Raw genomic sequence first — 17,338 nt, forward strand, 5'->3', positions numbered from 1 at the left:
AATCTAAGTCTTACTCCAGCACACCTTAAAGTGAATTCTAAAGTCAAGTCCCAAAGAAGTGTCCACACAGTAAGGAAGAATCTCTCCAGGATCTCTTTCTGCTCACTGAGATTGAAATTCTTTTCTATAACTGAGAGAATCAAGCCAGCCTCAGTAATTATGTCTTAAAGACGGAAGTGCTGTCTGTCTCTGGGGAAGAGAGACCTTGCCAGCATCTGGAGAAATAATCCAGGCTTTTCATTTCCTACTAACATCCTAAGTCAATCAATCAGCTCATCGACACCCACTCAGAGTCCGAGCATCCCAGGCCAGGGAGAGAATTGAATATGGTGAGTTTTCCATTATCACCAAATCCACGCTCCCTGCTGCTTCGGGGACATAGGCAGTAGTAGTTATTAGGTGACTGTGGTGGCCCTGACTATTTCATCTTGTAGGTAAGAAACTGAGGCACCAAAAGGTTAGGAGACACCCCTGAGATGACAGAACTAACAAGTGCTGATGCCAGGATTTGAATTTGTGCCATTTGGCTCCAAGGAATCCACTTAAATAAATAAATAAATAGGTTTTAGGCATTGGAGCCCAGGGTCTTGAACTATACCCACAGACCCCTCCCAACTTTTGAATTTTGAGACAGGGTCTAGCCAAGTTGTCCAGGCAGGCCTTGACCTTGGCATCCTCCTGCCCCAGAATGTAGAGCACCTAGGATTACAGGCTTGCACCACAGTGCCTGGCCCAGAAAACCCACTCTTAACCCCTCTGTTTTACTGGCCGACCATTTGTCTCCCATGGGACACACTATCTTCATCCAGCACTGTCTTCAGAAACTCCCAGCTCGTTCCTGCACGAAACCAGTCTTCTCCTTCTGCAGCTGGCACTGGTGAACACCTTCTTCCATAAAGCAGCAGGCTAGTAACATTTTCCAAGCAAATTCTGAAAGAGGAACTAATGAAAAGTAATTGGCCCTCGTGTTTTTTTCCTAGAGTCAATCACTACATTTTTGTTGTTTTTCTAAAAGAAAACTATGCCCCTCTAGAAGTAGCTTATATTCCTAAGAAGCCTTCGTGATGCTGGAATTTTGTTCCCTGAAGTATCTGTTCAGAATGACCATATCAGTTTTAGTCTTTGGTCCACTTTGAACCCCAGTCTTGTCAATTATTCCTTGCCCTGGGCACAAGAAAGACGGTTTGAACTCGGTTTTACCGCCCTTGTTTGTATCCATCCACATGGTGTTGGGAGGTACATGGGCTCTGGTATGCTGTCTGCAGAGTGAACTCTTGCCGACCTTTCTCATTTATTTGAAGAGCCCACTCTGAAGCTTCTCAGCGTGAGACTGTCCAGCCAGTGCCTCCTGCAGTGCCAGCCACATTGCTTTTACTAGTGGGCTCTGAATACTCTCCTGAGGCCACACACTCGCTTCCCTTGGTTAGAACTCTTTGTCACCTAGCAGGCCAGTCTTTGTAATTTGGGTTATGTTAATATCATTGAGCTTTTACTATGTGTCAGTAGTATGCGGCACCAAACATCCTCACTTAGTTCTCAGACTAGTCTTGTTGACATCCCAAGCGAAGACCACCAGATCATTTTGGTGGCAGCACTTAAGAATTTGGCGTTAGAAGATCCTCCATGTGATTCTGACTTGCTTGGCTTCCATTTCCTTTGTCCAGGTCAGGGAGACGTTCTCGTTCTAGCCTGTGGACTGGTTTAAGGATCTGTGAGAACCCTGTTGACAACTTTAAAAACAAATGAGGCAAATATGTGTATTTCTGCTAACGGAGGGTTGCTCTTTGGTGCCCTCAAATATTGTTGGGCTTCCCCTTCCAAACCCTAGCAGCATCAGGCTTTCCCCTCCGTGTTCTAGCAGCCTTTCCTCTACCCCTAGCTGCATTGGCCTTCTTTTCCTAGGTCCCTGCTGTGTAGACAGCAGTTCTGGAGCCAGGCATCCTCTCAGGTGATTTAGGCATGGTGCTCTCTGAGCTGACATGCTCCCATTTATATAATGAGGCTCATAGTAGTTTCCACCTCATTGTTGAGAGATGTCATGTAAACTGTTCAACCCTGAGCCTGTCACGGAACAAGAGCCAACAAATGGGCGATGTTGTTATTGTAAACAGTTCTTTAGCAATCTGAAATGAAGGCTTCCCTAGTCTCTCTGACGGCTGCAGTAACGATAGAACTGAGCTGGATCCACCCGTGCTGCTTCTTGTTAACATATTATTTTGGAATGTTTAAAGTGTATATGCAATAAAACTAATACTTTGTCTTCTCAGATTTTTAAAAATTTCATTATTTATCTTCTGGTTGTTTTGTTTTCATGTATGTTTGTGTACTACATGCGATGCCTAGTGCCTACGGAGGCCAGAAGAGGACATCTGATCCCCTGGAATTGGAGTAATAGGTGACCGTAAGCCACTGTGTGGGTGCTGGGAATTGAACCTGGGGCCTCTGGAAGAGTAGCCAGTGCTCTCAGACACTGAGGCATCTCTCCAGCCCCTCTTCTTAGATTTAAGCTGGAAATATCTTTCTTCCCTTGAGCCCTCCTTAGTCCCACGGTGAATATTTTAATAGTGCATGAAGCACCCCCGTTGAGTTTTGGTTAGTACCTTATTTCTCTTCTGCAGAGGGACTATTTCCACAGTCCCAGATGTTTACACACTAAAATCCCGAGCTTTTAAAAATTGAGTCACTGTAATTGTACTAGTATAATCATTGATCTGAGACAGATGTAGAAAAATAGAAAAACAGATTTTAAATATATATCACTAAACCAGGCTAGTGCTCATGCTTATAACCCCAGCATGGGGCTGGGGCCGCTAAAGGAGGGTTATGAGGAGTGTACACACATTCATATTCATAATAACACACAAATATTCATATGCTGGACCTGGTGCACACACCTTTAATCCTAGTACTTGTGAAACGGGCAGGCGGATCTCTGTGAATTTGAGGCCACCCTGGTCTTACCTAATAAGTTCCAGAATAGCCAACAGAGTGAACACCATCTCAAAAACAAAACAACCACCTCCCCACAAAACCTACCATATACATATGTGCGCAGGCACACACTCACACAAGCACACACATTATGCAAAACTAAAGCTCAAGTGAGACACTAGAAGAATTTAATTTCCCTTCATAATTAATCATAATTCACAAGCGAGCAATTTATAAAATATATTCGTAGATTTTTATATTTATTTGAGTTCAGGGGTCATGTAGCCTATGCTGGCCACAAGCTAATAGTAGTCCTCCAGCCTCAGCATCTCAAGTGTTGAAATCATAGGTGTAAGCCATATGAGTGGCAGGTCCCCCACCCCATGGAAATTTTAAATCTCATCAAAAGCAGATAGTAAGGGACTCCTTTGCACACATTATTCACCTTTAACAGTGGTCCACTGCTCGGCTCTGTTTCCTTGCAGAGTGACAGGAAGAGTCACTTGCCCTTTTTTCTGTTTCAGTGACCCAAATTAGCAATAAAAATGCTAATGGAGTGAGACCTTGTGGAGGAGTTGGCTACCATTGGGTCGTCCAGTTCAGCCAAGGGACCCAGAAGACACACAAAGGACAAAGAACCATCCCTGACTCTCAATTCTGCTATACATAGCCTGAGACAGATTAAAAACCCTTGTGTGGTCAGCTCACTCAGAATGGCCACTCGGAGTGTGATGCTAGTGCAGGAACTCCTGGTACAGTCCCTAGAGACATCCATGGGTGCACCACGCTGTCTGCCTGTTTGGTTTGAAAGCATAGACACATGCTTTTGTGTCCTACCCTGGTTAGGATCCTGACCATAGCTAATGTTTTATTGAAGACAACTCCAGGTGTTCTCTGGGCTGTGCTAGAGGGGTTTTGGTCAGGTTGCTTTGTCCTATTTCTGCTACCTTTGTTTGGGCTGACGGACTGTTAAAGTGCATTTTTTCAGTTCTGACTTAACAGTCATGGAGAGCTCTGTATCTGAGCTTCCCCACAGAGCTCTGCTGTGCTGTGCTGACCCCTCCTGAGAGTCTGGTTGGTTGAAGCTGTTGGTGTCCTTGGGACAGGCCAAGAAGGAGCATCTTTGATACAAGGGTTCTGAGATTTTAATCTGGACCGTTCATATCAGAACCCGAACCAGGGACACAAGAAGTTTCCATGTTGTGTGATAGCTGGTGGCAGGGTCAGTACCAAGTGCTCAGGTGTAGAGAAGAAGCAGCAATAATGCAGCAGCACAGAGGCAAGGAGGGAGGGTCAGTGCAGATGGAAAGGCCTGGAGGATATTACAGGCTGAGAGGGCTCTTCCAGGGCAGGGAGTGCTGTCTGTCAAGATCAGTCAGGTGAGGCAGCAGGGGCTGGAGAGGCTGGTATAGAAAGATGGGAGAATATGGCTCCCCACCTAGACCCTGCAGGGCCAAGGCACCTGCTTAAGAGAAGCCTAAAGTTTCCCTGCCATGGATAGGACTGACAGTGCATTTTCTGAGGTCCATGCAGGCTTAAGAGCAGTGTCCAATAACAGCTGCCAATAGCCACCTACCTTGCAAGGCACAAGATGTTCTGAACATTGTCTGGATAAAACTGTTAATAAATGGTGACTGGCCAGGTGGTGGCGGCGCACACTTTTAATCCCAGCACTAGGGAGGCAGAGGCAGGTGGATGTCTGTGAGTTCGAGGCCAGCCTGGTTTACAAGAGATAGTTCCAGGACAGGCTCCAAAGCTACAGAGAAACCCTGTCTTGGAAAAAACAAAAAAATGGTAACTGTCCAGTGAGTGCTAGGCAGTATTGTGATTGGTCTTTCAGAAGGACACACACACACACACACACACACATGAGTAGGAACTCTTTTACCCTTACATGACTGGTAGGATAGAGGTGGGAAACTAGTGGGTCCTGTGCCATACAGAAAGGAGAGGAAGTGCTGACATGGGCATGGGTGGTAGGTACCCTGAGAGGTTTTGGAAGCTGGTGGTGTCTAGAAGGCTGTCGAGGTGACTGAGTACATAAAGTGCAACTCTGATGACCTCAGGTCTACCCAGAAACTACATAAAGGTCAAAGGAGAGAACCCTCTTCTCCAAATCATAAGAATCATAAAAACTTAAAAAAAATATTTTCAGCCATTTCCACAATGTTATTGCCTTCTTTAATAATAGATTAAGTTTTAAGCCAGGTGGTAGTGGCGCACACCTCAATTCCGGCATTCAGAAGGCAGAAGCAGGCGGATGTCTGAGTTCAAGTCCAGCCTGGCATAGAGTGAGTTCCAAGACAGAGATACACAGGGAAGCCCTTTCTCAAAAAGCCAAACTAAAACAAAATACATCAGTAGATTTTTTTTTTTCTGAGACAGGGTTTCTCTGTAGCTTTGGAGCCTTTGCTGGAACTCACCCTGTGGACCAGGCTGGCCTCAAACTCACAGAGATCCACCTATCTCTGCCTCCCAAATGCTGGGACTTAAGGCATGCACCACCACTTCCTGGCTAGATTAATTTTTAAAAATATTTTGTTTTTATTTTTTTCATGTGTATGCCACATGTGTACAGATGCCCACAGAGACCTGAGAGAGTGTCAGATCTGAAGCTATAGTTACAGGCAGCTATGAGTCCCAGCCATGTGGGTGCTGGAAACCTAACTCAAGTCCTCTGCAAGAGCAGCAAGTACTCTTAACCACTGAGCCACCTCTCCATCCCCAGCAATAGGTTCTTAAAGGGTGAGACAAAATCCCTTTGTGTTTATTTTGGAGACAAGGATTATATCTTCAGAAAGGTTAGTATTGGAGCTGTGTGACAAGGTCAGAGGCTCAGAGAGAATTCCATTTTGTTTGAATTGCCTGGGTAAGTTCATTATAATAGAATGATTGCAAAGAAAATGTTTAAACCTTGGGGTGACTCAGCTTTTTTTTCCTAAAGGTTTTCAGCAGAAATCTATTCATTTAGTACCTCTAATATCCAGAAGCAGGACAGGCTAAAACTGCATTATTTTAAGAGAAAGTTGCATAGTATGGTCTGGTCACTACATATGCCAGCCTTCAGGGGACTCTTCATGGTAGCTGTTATGGTCTCTGGATCTCACTGGGCACCTCAAGCAGCCCTGTGCAGAAGTTGTTACTCTGGGAGACCGGGGACTAAAGGTTCCCATGACCTTGCAAGGGAAGATCAACCATCTTTGCTTTACTAGCCTCTAGCTGGAACCAGCCATTTTGCTTTATGAACACAGGAAACAGAAGACATTACCAGCCTCCAGTAGAAGTCGGGCATCCACACATCACAGCTGCCTCAGTGACAGTGCTCCCTGGCGTCTCTTAGCTGAGGCATTCATAAAGAAGCATGCTTTTATTGAGATTGGGGTATCAGGCTGGCCTTGGATAAGCCCCTCTTTGTCAAGTGCTGCCTCTGTCTCCAGTCTCCTCTCCCAAGGAGACCCCATCAGTTCTGTCAGTGCTTCCCAGAGACATGGTCCCCTTTTGGGTGTTTACTTTTACATCCATGCTAGTTCTCAGCAGCTGCTTCTTTCACGGAGCAGCCCAGAGGCCACCGGATGGCTCTGCTGTTCTTCTCCACCCAGCTCTTCTGCATTCATGATCTGGTGTTTCAGGTGCTGGGTATCAGGGTAATGGAAAGGCTATGTTTAAACATGGTTTTGTTTTTTAAATAATCTGAACTGTATGTGAAGGGTTACAAAAGGGATGGAGTTGCTTTCGGCAAGTACACATTGTGGGAAATAATACTTTCCTTCCAACTTCACATTAGGAAGAGAGTAGGAGGCAGTTACAGACTGACTTGAGAATATTCTGAGCATGACCTCATCAGCTGGAACATTGAGAAGCTAAAAACACGAAGCCCTCTCCTTTGCAAAGGGTCTGGTCTGTTTTACAGACCTGCGCATTGTGGAGATTCCTTGAGCCAGAGTAAGTCTCAAAGGGGCCACCAAGGGAATAAGGCTAAAGCGGCAGGACTTAAGTCCTTGGACTGAATGCTCAGGGACACATCTCTGCTCTGCCCCTCCCCCACTCGGAAGTGGCTCCCAAAGCCCAAGGTGAGGACAGCAGTGAGTGCTGTGCAGCTGGCTGCCCTGCACTCCATGGGCCCAGGGTACTCGTGCCAACAGGAAGGCAGGAACTTCCTAGGGATGTTTTTCCTGGAGGTGAAGTCTCCCTTCCCCTTGGGACAGTGAAGTCTCCTGCCCCTGGAACTCAGGGGCCAGCATCCGCTCACAGTGGTCTAGACCAGATATGCCATATCCAAGAATCTTCTGTAAACATTTTTCTTCAGTGACTCACAACCCTGAAAAGGGATTTTTTTTTTTAAACGATCTTTAACTTATACTCGAAAGACCCAAACCGTTTTCCTAGAGTACTGTCCAAACAAGAGAATCATGCACAGACCCAGGGGGTTTTGTGGCATGGCTCCTATCATACTTCCTGACAGTCCGATACCCTCCTAGTGGAGCCAAGGCTTTCTGGTAGCTAGGAGGTAGTTTTTGGATGGCACCAGTTCTTGGTGCTGCAACTGACTGATTAGCAATTCTTGCTAAATGTCACTGATGGGCAGCTCATGCTTACTAATTTACAGCAAGAGAACAAAATGGTCTTAAAGGGGACAACAGGCACATTTAAAGATCCATATCAAATGTATTTAAAGTGTGATTCAAAGGGACATAGCAGAAAGTGCTTGTGATGGGGAAGAAAATCCTAGCACACACTGTTGTTTATTGTCCAAGGATTAACTACCGCCAGAGAGTTTCTGAGACAACAGGAGAGGAGCACTTGAGGCAGTCTTTTGAGTGAAGCTTTCTCGAGCTTGGGGGTGGGGATGGTTTCCTGACAGTGGGACTGGCAGAAAGTTAATGTCTTGAGCAACACAGATTTGAGTACATTCTGCAGTTTGGCCTTGTGAGCTGTGATCATTTTTATGGTTGACGAGCATAGTTGACTATGAAATGAAGAAAGTAACTTGGCATCTGTGCACCGTGAGTCAGTTTTGACATCAGCCTGGACTGGGAATTGGCTGGAAGGTTTTGTTGTTGAACCGAGGCCGCACTCGATGTCTCCATCCAGAGGCATGCATGAGCAATACTTCCCTTTGGGCTTTGGCTGTTAACTTGAGGACCAGGACTGGAAGGTGGGGGAGGGGATGGAGCGAGGGCTTGGAGGCCATCCTGTAGGATCAGGGGCAGCTGCAGGACAGTTTTCTCTTCTAACAAAGCCTTCACCCCCTACCTACATTGTCAGCTTCTGTTCCAGCCTTGGGACAGACCCGCTTCACTCCTCACCTCTGGACAGAATCTGTGTCCTGCTTACTCCAGGTGTTTTTCCAGGCCACTTCCCCTAGTTATGTAACTTTGATCAAATCCAGATGCAACAGAATGTTTGATAGAAGAGGTCAAATGGCATTTGAGAAGAAAAGCACTTCTGTATGCATGACCCAGCATTCATTTCCTGTACGGGCCCAGCCTTCCAAAGCCTTGTGCTGCTGGCCCTGGGTTGGGGCATGCAGGGAAACACATAAATGCTCTTTCAGGACAGTGGGAGGGGCCCTCCCCAGAGCTGCTCGTTTTAAATTGTCTGTTATGTAAGCATCCCTGGCTTCTATTTACATGTTATTCTAGTGTTGGGATTGGGAGCTGATTATAAAAAATAACCTGGTCATTTTAACAAATGAGCCATAATATAGGAGAGAGTGTAAAGACAGCTGAAAGACTTATAATCCTCCCACAACCTTCTGTTAGCTGCTGCTCACATTTTGGTGTAGTTTCTTCTGGTTCTTTTTAAAATTTTTATAAAATTGGAATATTACTATATATGCCAGGATATAATATAAAATTTTAATGAATGTGTTATAAACATATTCCCAAGCCATTAGAGAGGTTTTTTGTTTTGTTTTTTGCAAAAGTATTTTGTTTATTTATTTGTGGTATTGAGGCTTAAACCCAGGGCGTACACTTTCTAGGATAGTGTTCTGCCACTGAGCCCTGTCTAAAACATCCTGCTAAGGGGGCTAGTAGCACAGGGAGGCAGAAGCAGGCAGATTTTTGTGATTTTAAGGCCAGCCTGGTCTACAGAGTGAGTTCCAGAACAGCCTAGGTACACATAAAAACCCTGTCTCAAAAAAACTGAGAAGAAAAAAAAAAACACATTACAACATCCCAAATGGCTTTTAAAGTATCCTGTTTTATGGATGGAGCATAGTCTGCCTTAACTTGATCAGTGGGTATTTTGAACCTTCCTTTTTTTGTGCGCTATCTTTTAAAATTGGTGTACACAAGTCATTGTTTGTAAATCTTGGGATAAATTGCCAAAGATGTTGAGAGATTGTGAATCTGAGGCTGGTTTGTGTTACACCCAGCTTCACAGTGCATACCCTGCTGCAAGCACTGTAGAAGAATGCCAGTTGTCATGATGTCTCACCCACACTCCTGCTGGTGTCCAGAAGGGCCTGCCAGTTTGAAGAATTGGCATCTTTGATTCCTAGCAAGGCTTTACACACTTTCCATGTCTAATGATTTTAGTTTTCCACGAATTGTTTGTTTATGGGTCTTGTTCACTTTTTTTTCCATAGTGAAGATTTATCTTTTAGCCACTGTTGTTATGTAAGAATTCTTTTATGTTAAGAATCTTCTACCAGAGGCTGAACAAAGGCCTTCACAGTTTAGAGCACACATTATGCTTGCAGAGGACCCCAGTTCAGTTCCTAACACCCATGTCAGGTAGCTCACAACCACCTGTAACTCTAGCTCCAGAGGATCCAACACCTACTTCCGGCCCCCTTATGGCTTCCATGGGCTTCTCCACTCTCATAAATACCTCAGCATGCAAATATACATGCATTTACATAATTAAAAATAAAGATAAATCAGGGCTGGAGAGATGACTCAATGGTTATTAAAAACACTGCTTGTGCTGGGCGGTGGTGGCACATGCCTTTAATCCCAGCACTTGGGAGGCAGAGGCAGGCGGATCTCTGTGAGTTTGAGGCCAGCCTGGTCTACAAGAGCTAGTTCCAGGACAGGCTCCAAAGCTACAGAGAAGCCCTGTCTCGAAAAACAAAAACAAACAAAACATTGGTTGGTCTTCTGGAGGACCCAGGTTCCCAGCACCCCCAGGGAAGCTCACTGTTGTAAGGAACTGTCTGTAAGTCCAGTTCCAGGGATCTGACACCTCACAGACAAATGTGCAGGCAAAACACCAATACACATAAAAACAAACAAACGAATGAATAAATAAAAATTAAATCTTATTAAAAAAAAAATCCGGGGCTGGAGTGATGGCTCAGAGGTTAAAAGCACTGGCAGCTCTTTAGGAGGTCCTGAGTTCAATTCCCAGCAACCACATGGTGTCTCACAACCATCCATAATGAGATCTGGTGCCTTCTTCTGGCATATATGCATATATATATGCATATATGCAGGCAGAGCACTGTTTACATAATAAATAATAAATCTTTTTTTTAAAAAAATCCTCTGCCAAACAGTTTACTTTTGTAAGCCACAGGAGCTCTTCTGCTGGGCATCACTTACCCAACCCACTGAATTGGCAGTGCTCTTCCCTCTGTGGTAGAACATGCTTTCCTGGACACAGGTGCTACTGGCTCCTTCCTGTGCTGCTCCCCACCAAAGGCTGGTGTGGGTCCTTGTTGAATGTAAAACTAACAAAATAGCATAGAAAGTAGTTGTTTTTATGAAGTTAGAGTGAGCGTTTCAGGAAGACTCATAAAGGCCAGGTTGCTATGGAAAGGGGGAAGAAAACATGCGGTGACCAGAATGGACCATGTGCATTAGGAAGATTCTGCAGCGGACCTTGGTCCTTGTCTCCAGGTAGGACTTAAAAGAGATGATTGTAGTCATAGCACTCAACTGCCAAGGATAGTCCTTGGTTGGGACTAGCAAAACACACGAGGTAGGAAAAGGGCCAAAGTTGATAAAAACGGATTCTGGGGCTGAAGAGATGGCTCTGAGTCAAGGGTACTTGCTGTGAAAGCAAGAGGACCTGAGTTCAAGTCCTCATCACCTGAGGGAAGGGCAGATGTGTGTCCAGAACTCCAGCGTTGAGGTGGATGTGAATGGGTCCTTGGAGTTGCCTGCCAACCAGCCTAGACAAAATAGTGAAATTTAGGCTCAAAAAAATATTATAGAGAGCAATACAGGAAAACACACAACATGCATCTCTGGCTCAGGCCTGTACCCAAAATAACACATGTGAATGTATGGCACACACAGTTCCAGGTCTTAAACATTTCATGTTACTTCACTAAAATGAACAATTACCTGTCATTTATTTGTTAAAGGTTTTTTTTTTTTTTTTGCCAAAAGCAAAAATAAATCTCTCCTTAGCCAGTGTTTTTAGTCAGTTGGCAGTTAACCCCTGACCACATGAACACTTGGAGTGCTTGGTAAGCCTGGACAGAGGACAGGCCTGCTGGGATTTCTCTGTTCCCACAGCTGGAGATGGCCACATGACTCGACCTCATCCTTGAAGTGATCTTTGCCCTCAGTGCATAAAATGAAATGACTGAGCATGGTGACAGTCATCAGTAGTGGCGGTTTGTCCTGTAGGAAATGACTATCGGAGCTGAAAAGGAAAGAACTGTGCTCCTTATGCTGACTTCTTGCAGACATCCTTTGCATAGTTCATTCCCCCTCATTCTTTGAGACAGGGCCTCACTGTGTAGCACTGACTAGCCTGGAACTCAGTAGATAGCCCAGGATGGCCTCACACTCTCCATGACCCAGACTAGCCTTGAACTTCAGGCACTCTTCCTGCCTGAGGCCTCCCTAATGCTTGAACTACAGGTAGCCTTTTATATTTGGCTTTCTGGCATTTTGTTGTTACTATTTTGGGTGAATGCAGTCAGATATATCTTCAAGGTTGGTTTAACTGCCCAAAAGAAATGGTGTTTGTTGGGGCGGCAGTGTGTGGGGTGTAGTATTCTAAATCCATACGGAGGCATGGTAATTGTTGTTACTGTTTGTGTGTGGCTCGATTGTAAGTCTTCCACTCTTCTCAAGGCCAATCTCTTTCTCAAGTTTGATTTCCTAGTGTGATTTCACTTAAGTGGAGTTGGCATTTCAACTCCTTAGCACCCTGTGCTGCCATGCTGAGCGTCCTGTGCTGTAGTGTATAGCGCCCTGCGCTGCCATGCGGAGTGGCCTGTGCTGTCATGTATAGCTCCCTGCATTGCCATTCCTTCTGGATAAGATTGATCTTCTCAGACAAAGCCCTTCTGCAAATTGGTATCACAAAGGTGACCTAGACAGTTGGAATACGGTTCAAATGTAAAGAAGATAAAAGAACGAGAAACTGTCTATGAGCAGTACCCATCTCTAGTGCCAGCAGTGTTGGTCAACTCCAGCTTCAGATGTGACAGACACAGAAGGGAGGCTTTCTTATTTTAGGACACAAGAGACTGTGAGGGCCCTCACAGGTTAAAAAATGTGTGATGATGGCTGTATCTGAGTGGGAGGAGGAGTGGGAAACCGTAGGAAGGTGGAGAGAAACAGCCTCATGGGGAACAGCTGTCTCGGGGTAGAAGCAGAAGTAGAGGGTGGAGATCTCTCAGACCAACATCGAGAGGGATGGATGGAAATGCGTGGTTGTTTATATCAACACTGATATATGGAAGTGTTTTAAGCTAGCTCTGGTAGCACAGGCCTACCACCCCAGCATCTGGGATGAATCAGGAATTTAAGACCAGCCTGGATTACGTGAAACCATGGCTCAAAAAGAAAAAGAAAAAAAGTACTTTCAAGAATGTCTACTCCGTATTGTAGACAATGGCAGACCAAAGAGATGGATTATGTCTATCTCTGAGTAAACTCATATTGAATTCATGAATTTTACCTGAATTAATGAATTTCATATTTATTTGGTGTGTGTATGTGTGTGCATATGCCATGGCATGTGTATAGAGGCTAGAAAACAGCTTGCAGAAAGTCATTTCTCTCCAACCATCACATGGGTCCTGGGAATCCAACTCAGACTGTCAGATTTACAGTCATTGCTCTCCTGCTGAACCATCTTGCATGCCTGAGTGAATGCGTTTAAATCAACTATTTGGGAACAGGAATGTTGTAGTTTCTTTTCTATTGCTGTGACAGAACATCATGAACAAGGCAACTCATAAAAAATTGTTTAATTTGGGGCTTACGGTTTTAGAGGGTTAGCGTCCATGACCATCATGATGGGGAGCATGGCAGCAGGCAGGCATGTGGCTGGAACAGTAGCTGAGAGCTCACATCCTGTTCTGTAAGTAGTAGGCAGAGCTAACCTCAAATGAGAGGCCACACCTTCTAATCCTCCCAAAATAGTTCCATTAATGAGGACCAGACCAAGCATTCAAACATGTGAGCATGTGGGACCCATTTTTACTCAAGCTACTACAAGGAATCATCAGTTAGAATGAAAATACATAGTGCCTTTCATAATACTTGGTAAAGACAACTGAAATTCTATGAAAAACATAGAATATATGGATGTAGCCAGGCAGTGGTGGCATACACCTTTAATCCCAGCATTCTGGAGGCAGAGGCTGGTGGGTCTCTGAGTTTGAGGCCAACCTGGTCTACAGAATGAGTTCCAGGACAGTTAGGGCCCAATCTGAATATATATATACATATACATATATGTGTGTGTGTATTGAGTAAAAATAAATATATATAATATATATTATTGATATATATCAGTAAAAATTCAGCTCATATCTCCCAAGTTCTCTTCCAGTCTCATTTGCCCTTTCCTCCTTGTCTTGCAGAAGCCCTGCAGAGACCAGTGGCATCTGACTTTGAGCCCCAGGGTCTCAGTGAAGCAGCTCGATGGAACTCCAAGGAAAACCTTCTTGCTGGGCCCAGTGAAAATGACCCCAACCTTTTTGTGGCGCTATACGATTTTGTGGCCAGTGGAGATAACACTCTCAGCATTACTAAAGGTAACGGGAAAACAGCAAGCAAGGGTGAAGGGGGTGGCTTGGCTGGCCTGCCCTTTGCTCCCTGAGAGGACAGTTTTCTAGTGTGGGGACAGAGATACCTCCAGAGCACAGAGCCTACCCTTAGGAAGCTCCAGGGCAGCAGTCCTGTGCACATGCTTCCCATGTTCCTACAAAAGAGGACATATGGATCTCAGGCTGGAAACATGGGGATTTGGTATTGTTTTTATCATCAAGAAAAAGCATTTTTTTTAAATATTTATTTATTCATTATGTATACAATATTCTGTCTGTGTGTATGACTGCAAGCCAGAAGAGGGCGCCAGACCTCATTACAGATGGTTGTGAGCCACCATGTGGTTGCTGGGAATTGAACTCAAGACATTTGGAAGAGCAGGCAATGCTCCTAACCTCTGAGCCATCTCTCCAGCCCCGGAAAAAGCATTTTTTTCCCTAAAACATTTCCTTGCAGTAGGAACAGAACTTTTGAGTAAACTTGAATAATCTTAGATGCCAAGGCAGAGTTGTCTCCTGTGTACTCACGAGTAACAGGACGATGAGATGTGCTAGAGAAAGATGGGAAAGAAGAAAGCCGATCATCCAAACTGATACATCTGTTTGGTTCTTTTCTCTAAGGTGAAAAACTCCGGGTCTTAGGTTATAATCACAATGGGGAATGGTGTGAAGCCCAAACGAAAAATGGCCAAGGATGGGTCCCAAGCAACTACATCACTCCTGTCAACAGCCTGGAGAAACATTCCTGGTATCATGGGCCTGTGTCCCGAAATGCTGCTGAGTATCTGCTGAGCAGTGGGATCAATGGCAGCTTCTTGGTGCGGGAGAGTGAGAGTAGTCCTGGCCAGAGGTCCATCTCCCTGAGATATGAAGGGAGGGTATACCACTACAGGATCAACACCGCTTCCGATGGCAAGGTGGGTAACCCCCTGACTGGGATCAGTAGTGATGGCTCCCTGGTCTTTGTGTGTAGGATTCTCTGAAAAGCACAGGGATACTCTTGGGTCTGGGATGTAAGTTTGTTTTGCTTTGTTTTTTTGATATTTATTTATTTATTTTTTTTTTGAGAAAGAGTTTCTCTTTAACAGCCCTGGTTGTCCTGGAACTCATTTTTTTGACCAGGACGGCCTCAAACACACAGAGATCTGCCTGCTTCCCAGTGCTGGAATTAAAGGCATGTGCCACCACTCCCAGTGGACTCTAAGTTCTTATAATAAGCCTCTTCCTTTTTGTAAATTTTTTTTATTTGTTCTTTGGGTTTTTGATACAGTCTCTGCGTTTTGTAGCCCTGGCTGTCCTAGAACTTACTCTATAGACCAGATTGGTCTCAAACTCACAGAGATCTGCCTGCGAAGTGCTGGGATTAAAGGTGTGTGCCACCACCTCTCAGCCCTTTATGTAAATTCTCATAGTGATGATGATTGATCTTCAGTGAGAGATATTCAATCAATCAGTAGTCTCCTCATGTGTAAAGCTGCAGGTCCCAGTAGCAGCACTTCCCTGGCCTTGACACCCAGTGTTCTTCCTGTGATAAAGTATGGATATAGGTGCAAAATAAATGTACCCAACTCTTAAGAAAGGTCACATCAAAGTAAACCAATTGGTCTCCAAGCACAAAGTGTATTTTCTAATTTTGTTGTAACATGTTATTTTGTGATCTTTGTATAAGCATTGTTCCTTAAATGTCCACAAAGAGAAGAAAAATGTGGTTAGTGCAGTTCTATCAGTGCTAGTGTCCTCTTCCCCTTTAACCCTCACCTCTACTCCTGGATGGTGCTATTTCATCTGCACTCCTGCGTCAGTAAGAGGGGGGCTTAGAGGGACAAGGCTTCCAGCCCAAGGGAATAATTGATGGCACCAGGCTGGGGTCCTTCTCTGCATGGCATCAGGTTCTGTCAGAGGGCAGCATTGATTGGCAGGTAGCATAGTACAGATGGCATGTACTTCTGTCTTAGTCACTGTTCTATTGCTGTGAAGATACAAGAGGCAACTCTTTTATAAAGGAAACTTTTAATTGGGGGCTTGCTTACAGGTTCAGAGGCTTAGTCCATTATCATGGTGGGGAGCATAGGGACAGGAAACACGGTGGTGGGCAGGCATGGTGCTAGAGAAATAGCTGAGCTACTACATCCTGATATGTAGGCTGAGATAGAGAAGCTGGGCTTTTGGTTTTTCAAGACAGGGTTTCTCTGTATAACAGTTCTAGATGTCCTGGAACTAGCTCTTGTAGACCAGGCAGCCTTGAACTCACAGAGATCCACCTGCCTCTGCCTCCCAAGTGCTGGGATTAAAAGCATGCACCACCACTGCCCAGCTGGCATGGGCTTTTGAAACCTCAAAGCCTACCCCTAGTGACATACTTTCTCCAAAGAGCCATACCTCTTAATCCTTATAATCCTTTCAAATAATATCACTCCTGGTGACAAAGCATTCAGATATATGAGCCTATGGGGACCATTTTTATTCAAACCATCGCAGCATCTAAATTGTTTATTGGGGGGGCGCTGGCTCCATGGTGTAGCACTTGCATGTGACCTTGGGTTCTTTATGCAGTGCTGCAATTCATATATTTTTTTTTGTTTTTAGAGATTTAGTTTCTCTGTGTAACAGCCCTGTCCTGGAACCTACTCTGTAGACCAGGCTGGCCTCAAACTCATAGAGATCCACCTCTGCCTCTCAAGTGCTGGGATTAAAGACATACACCACCACCACCTGGCTAATGTATATACATTTTGTACATGCACCCACACATTTTGTTTTTGAAAGAAGATCTTGTTATGTAGTGCTGGCTTGCCTGGATATCACTATGTAGCCCAGGCTGGCTTTAAACTTTTGGCCACACTCCTGCCTCTGAAGTCCTGACTGCTGGGATTAAGTGTGCACTGCCACACACAGCTTTGTTTCATATTAGTATGTAATGAATGTTCGTGGTTTCAAATGGCAAACTAATTACAATAAAAACTGTCTTGTCAGCCTGTTTAGACTTACCCAGTATATCTGTCCTCATGAAGCGGAGACACAGGTGGTGCCTGCATACTGATGCTCCTTCCTTTCCAAGGTGTTTTGAAGAGTTTCACAGTGGCTCATGTAGCCCTGCTTCTGTCCTGTAGTGGTCACACTGTAATCCAGCACTTGGGAAGATGAGGCAAGAAGAGTGCTTAATTTGAAGCCAGACATCATGACAGTGAACTGCAGTGTAAAACTATAGCAAAAAAAAAAAAATCAAAACAGAACAATTTTGTTTTGTTTTGATTTTGTTTTTTGTTATTGTTTTGTTTTTTGAGACAGGGTTTGTTTTTATAGCCTGGGCTGATCTAAAACTAGCTCTATAGACCAGGCTAGCCTTGAACTCACAGAGATTTACTTGTCTCCCAAGTGCTGGGATTAAAGGTGTGCACCACTACCTCTGGCACAAAAAAATTCTGACTGTGATCTCCTACA

General features: G+C 44.7%; 1 protein-coding gene across 2 annotated transcripts in view; it reads left to right on the forward strand.

Moving 5' to 3' along the window:
- The window catches only part of Abl1 (ABL proto-oncogene 1, non-receptor tyrosine kinase), a 119,980-nt gene that overhangs the window by 75,162 nt on the left and 27,480 nt on the right, over positions 1–17,338 (forward strand). For both annotated transcript variants that reach the window (XM_075985780.1, XM_075985781.1), the window contains exons 2-3: positions 13,712–13,885; positions 14,519–14,814. In XM_075985780.1, the coding sequence (XP_075841895.1) occupies positions 13,712–13,885; positions 14,519–14,814 (470 nt within the window). The remainder of the gene's footprint in view (positions 1–13,711; positions 13,886–14,518; positions 14,815–17,338) is intronic.

This window comes from Microtus pennsylvanicus, chromosome 9 (genome assembly GCF_037038515.1).
Source record: "Microtus pennsylvanicus isolate mMicPen1 chromosome 9, mMicPen1.hap1, whole genome shotgun sequence".
In the NCBI taxonomy this organism is placed as follows: Eukaryota; Metazoa; Chordata; class Mammalia; order Rodentia; family Cricetidae; genus Microtus; species Microtus pennsylvanicus.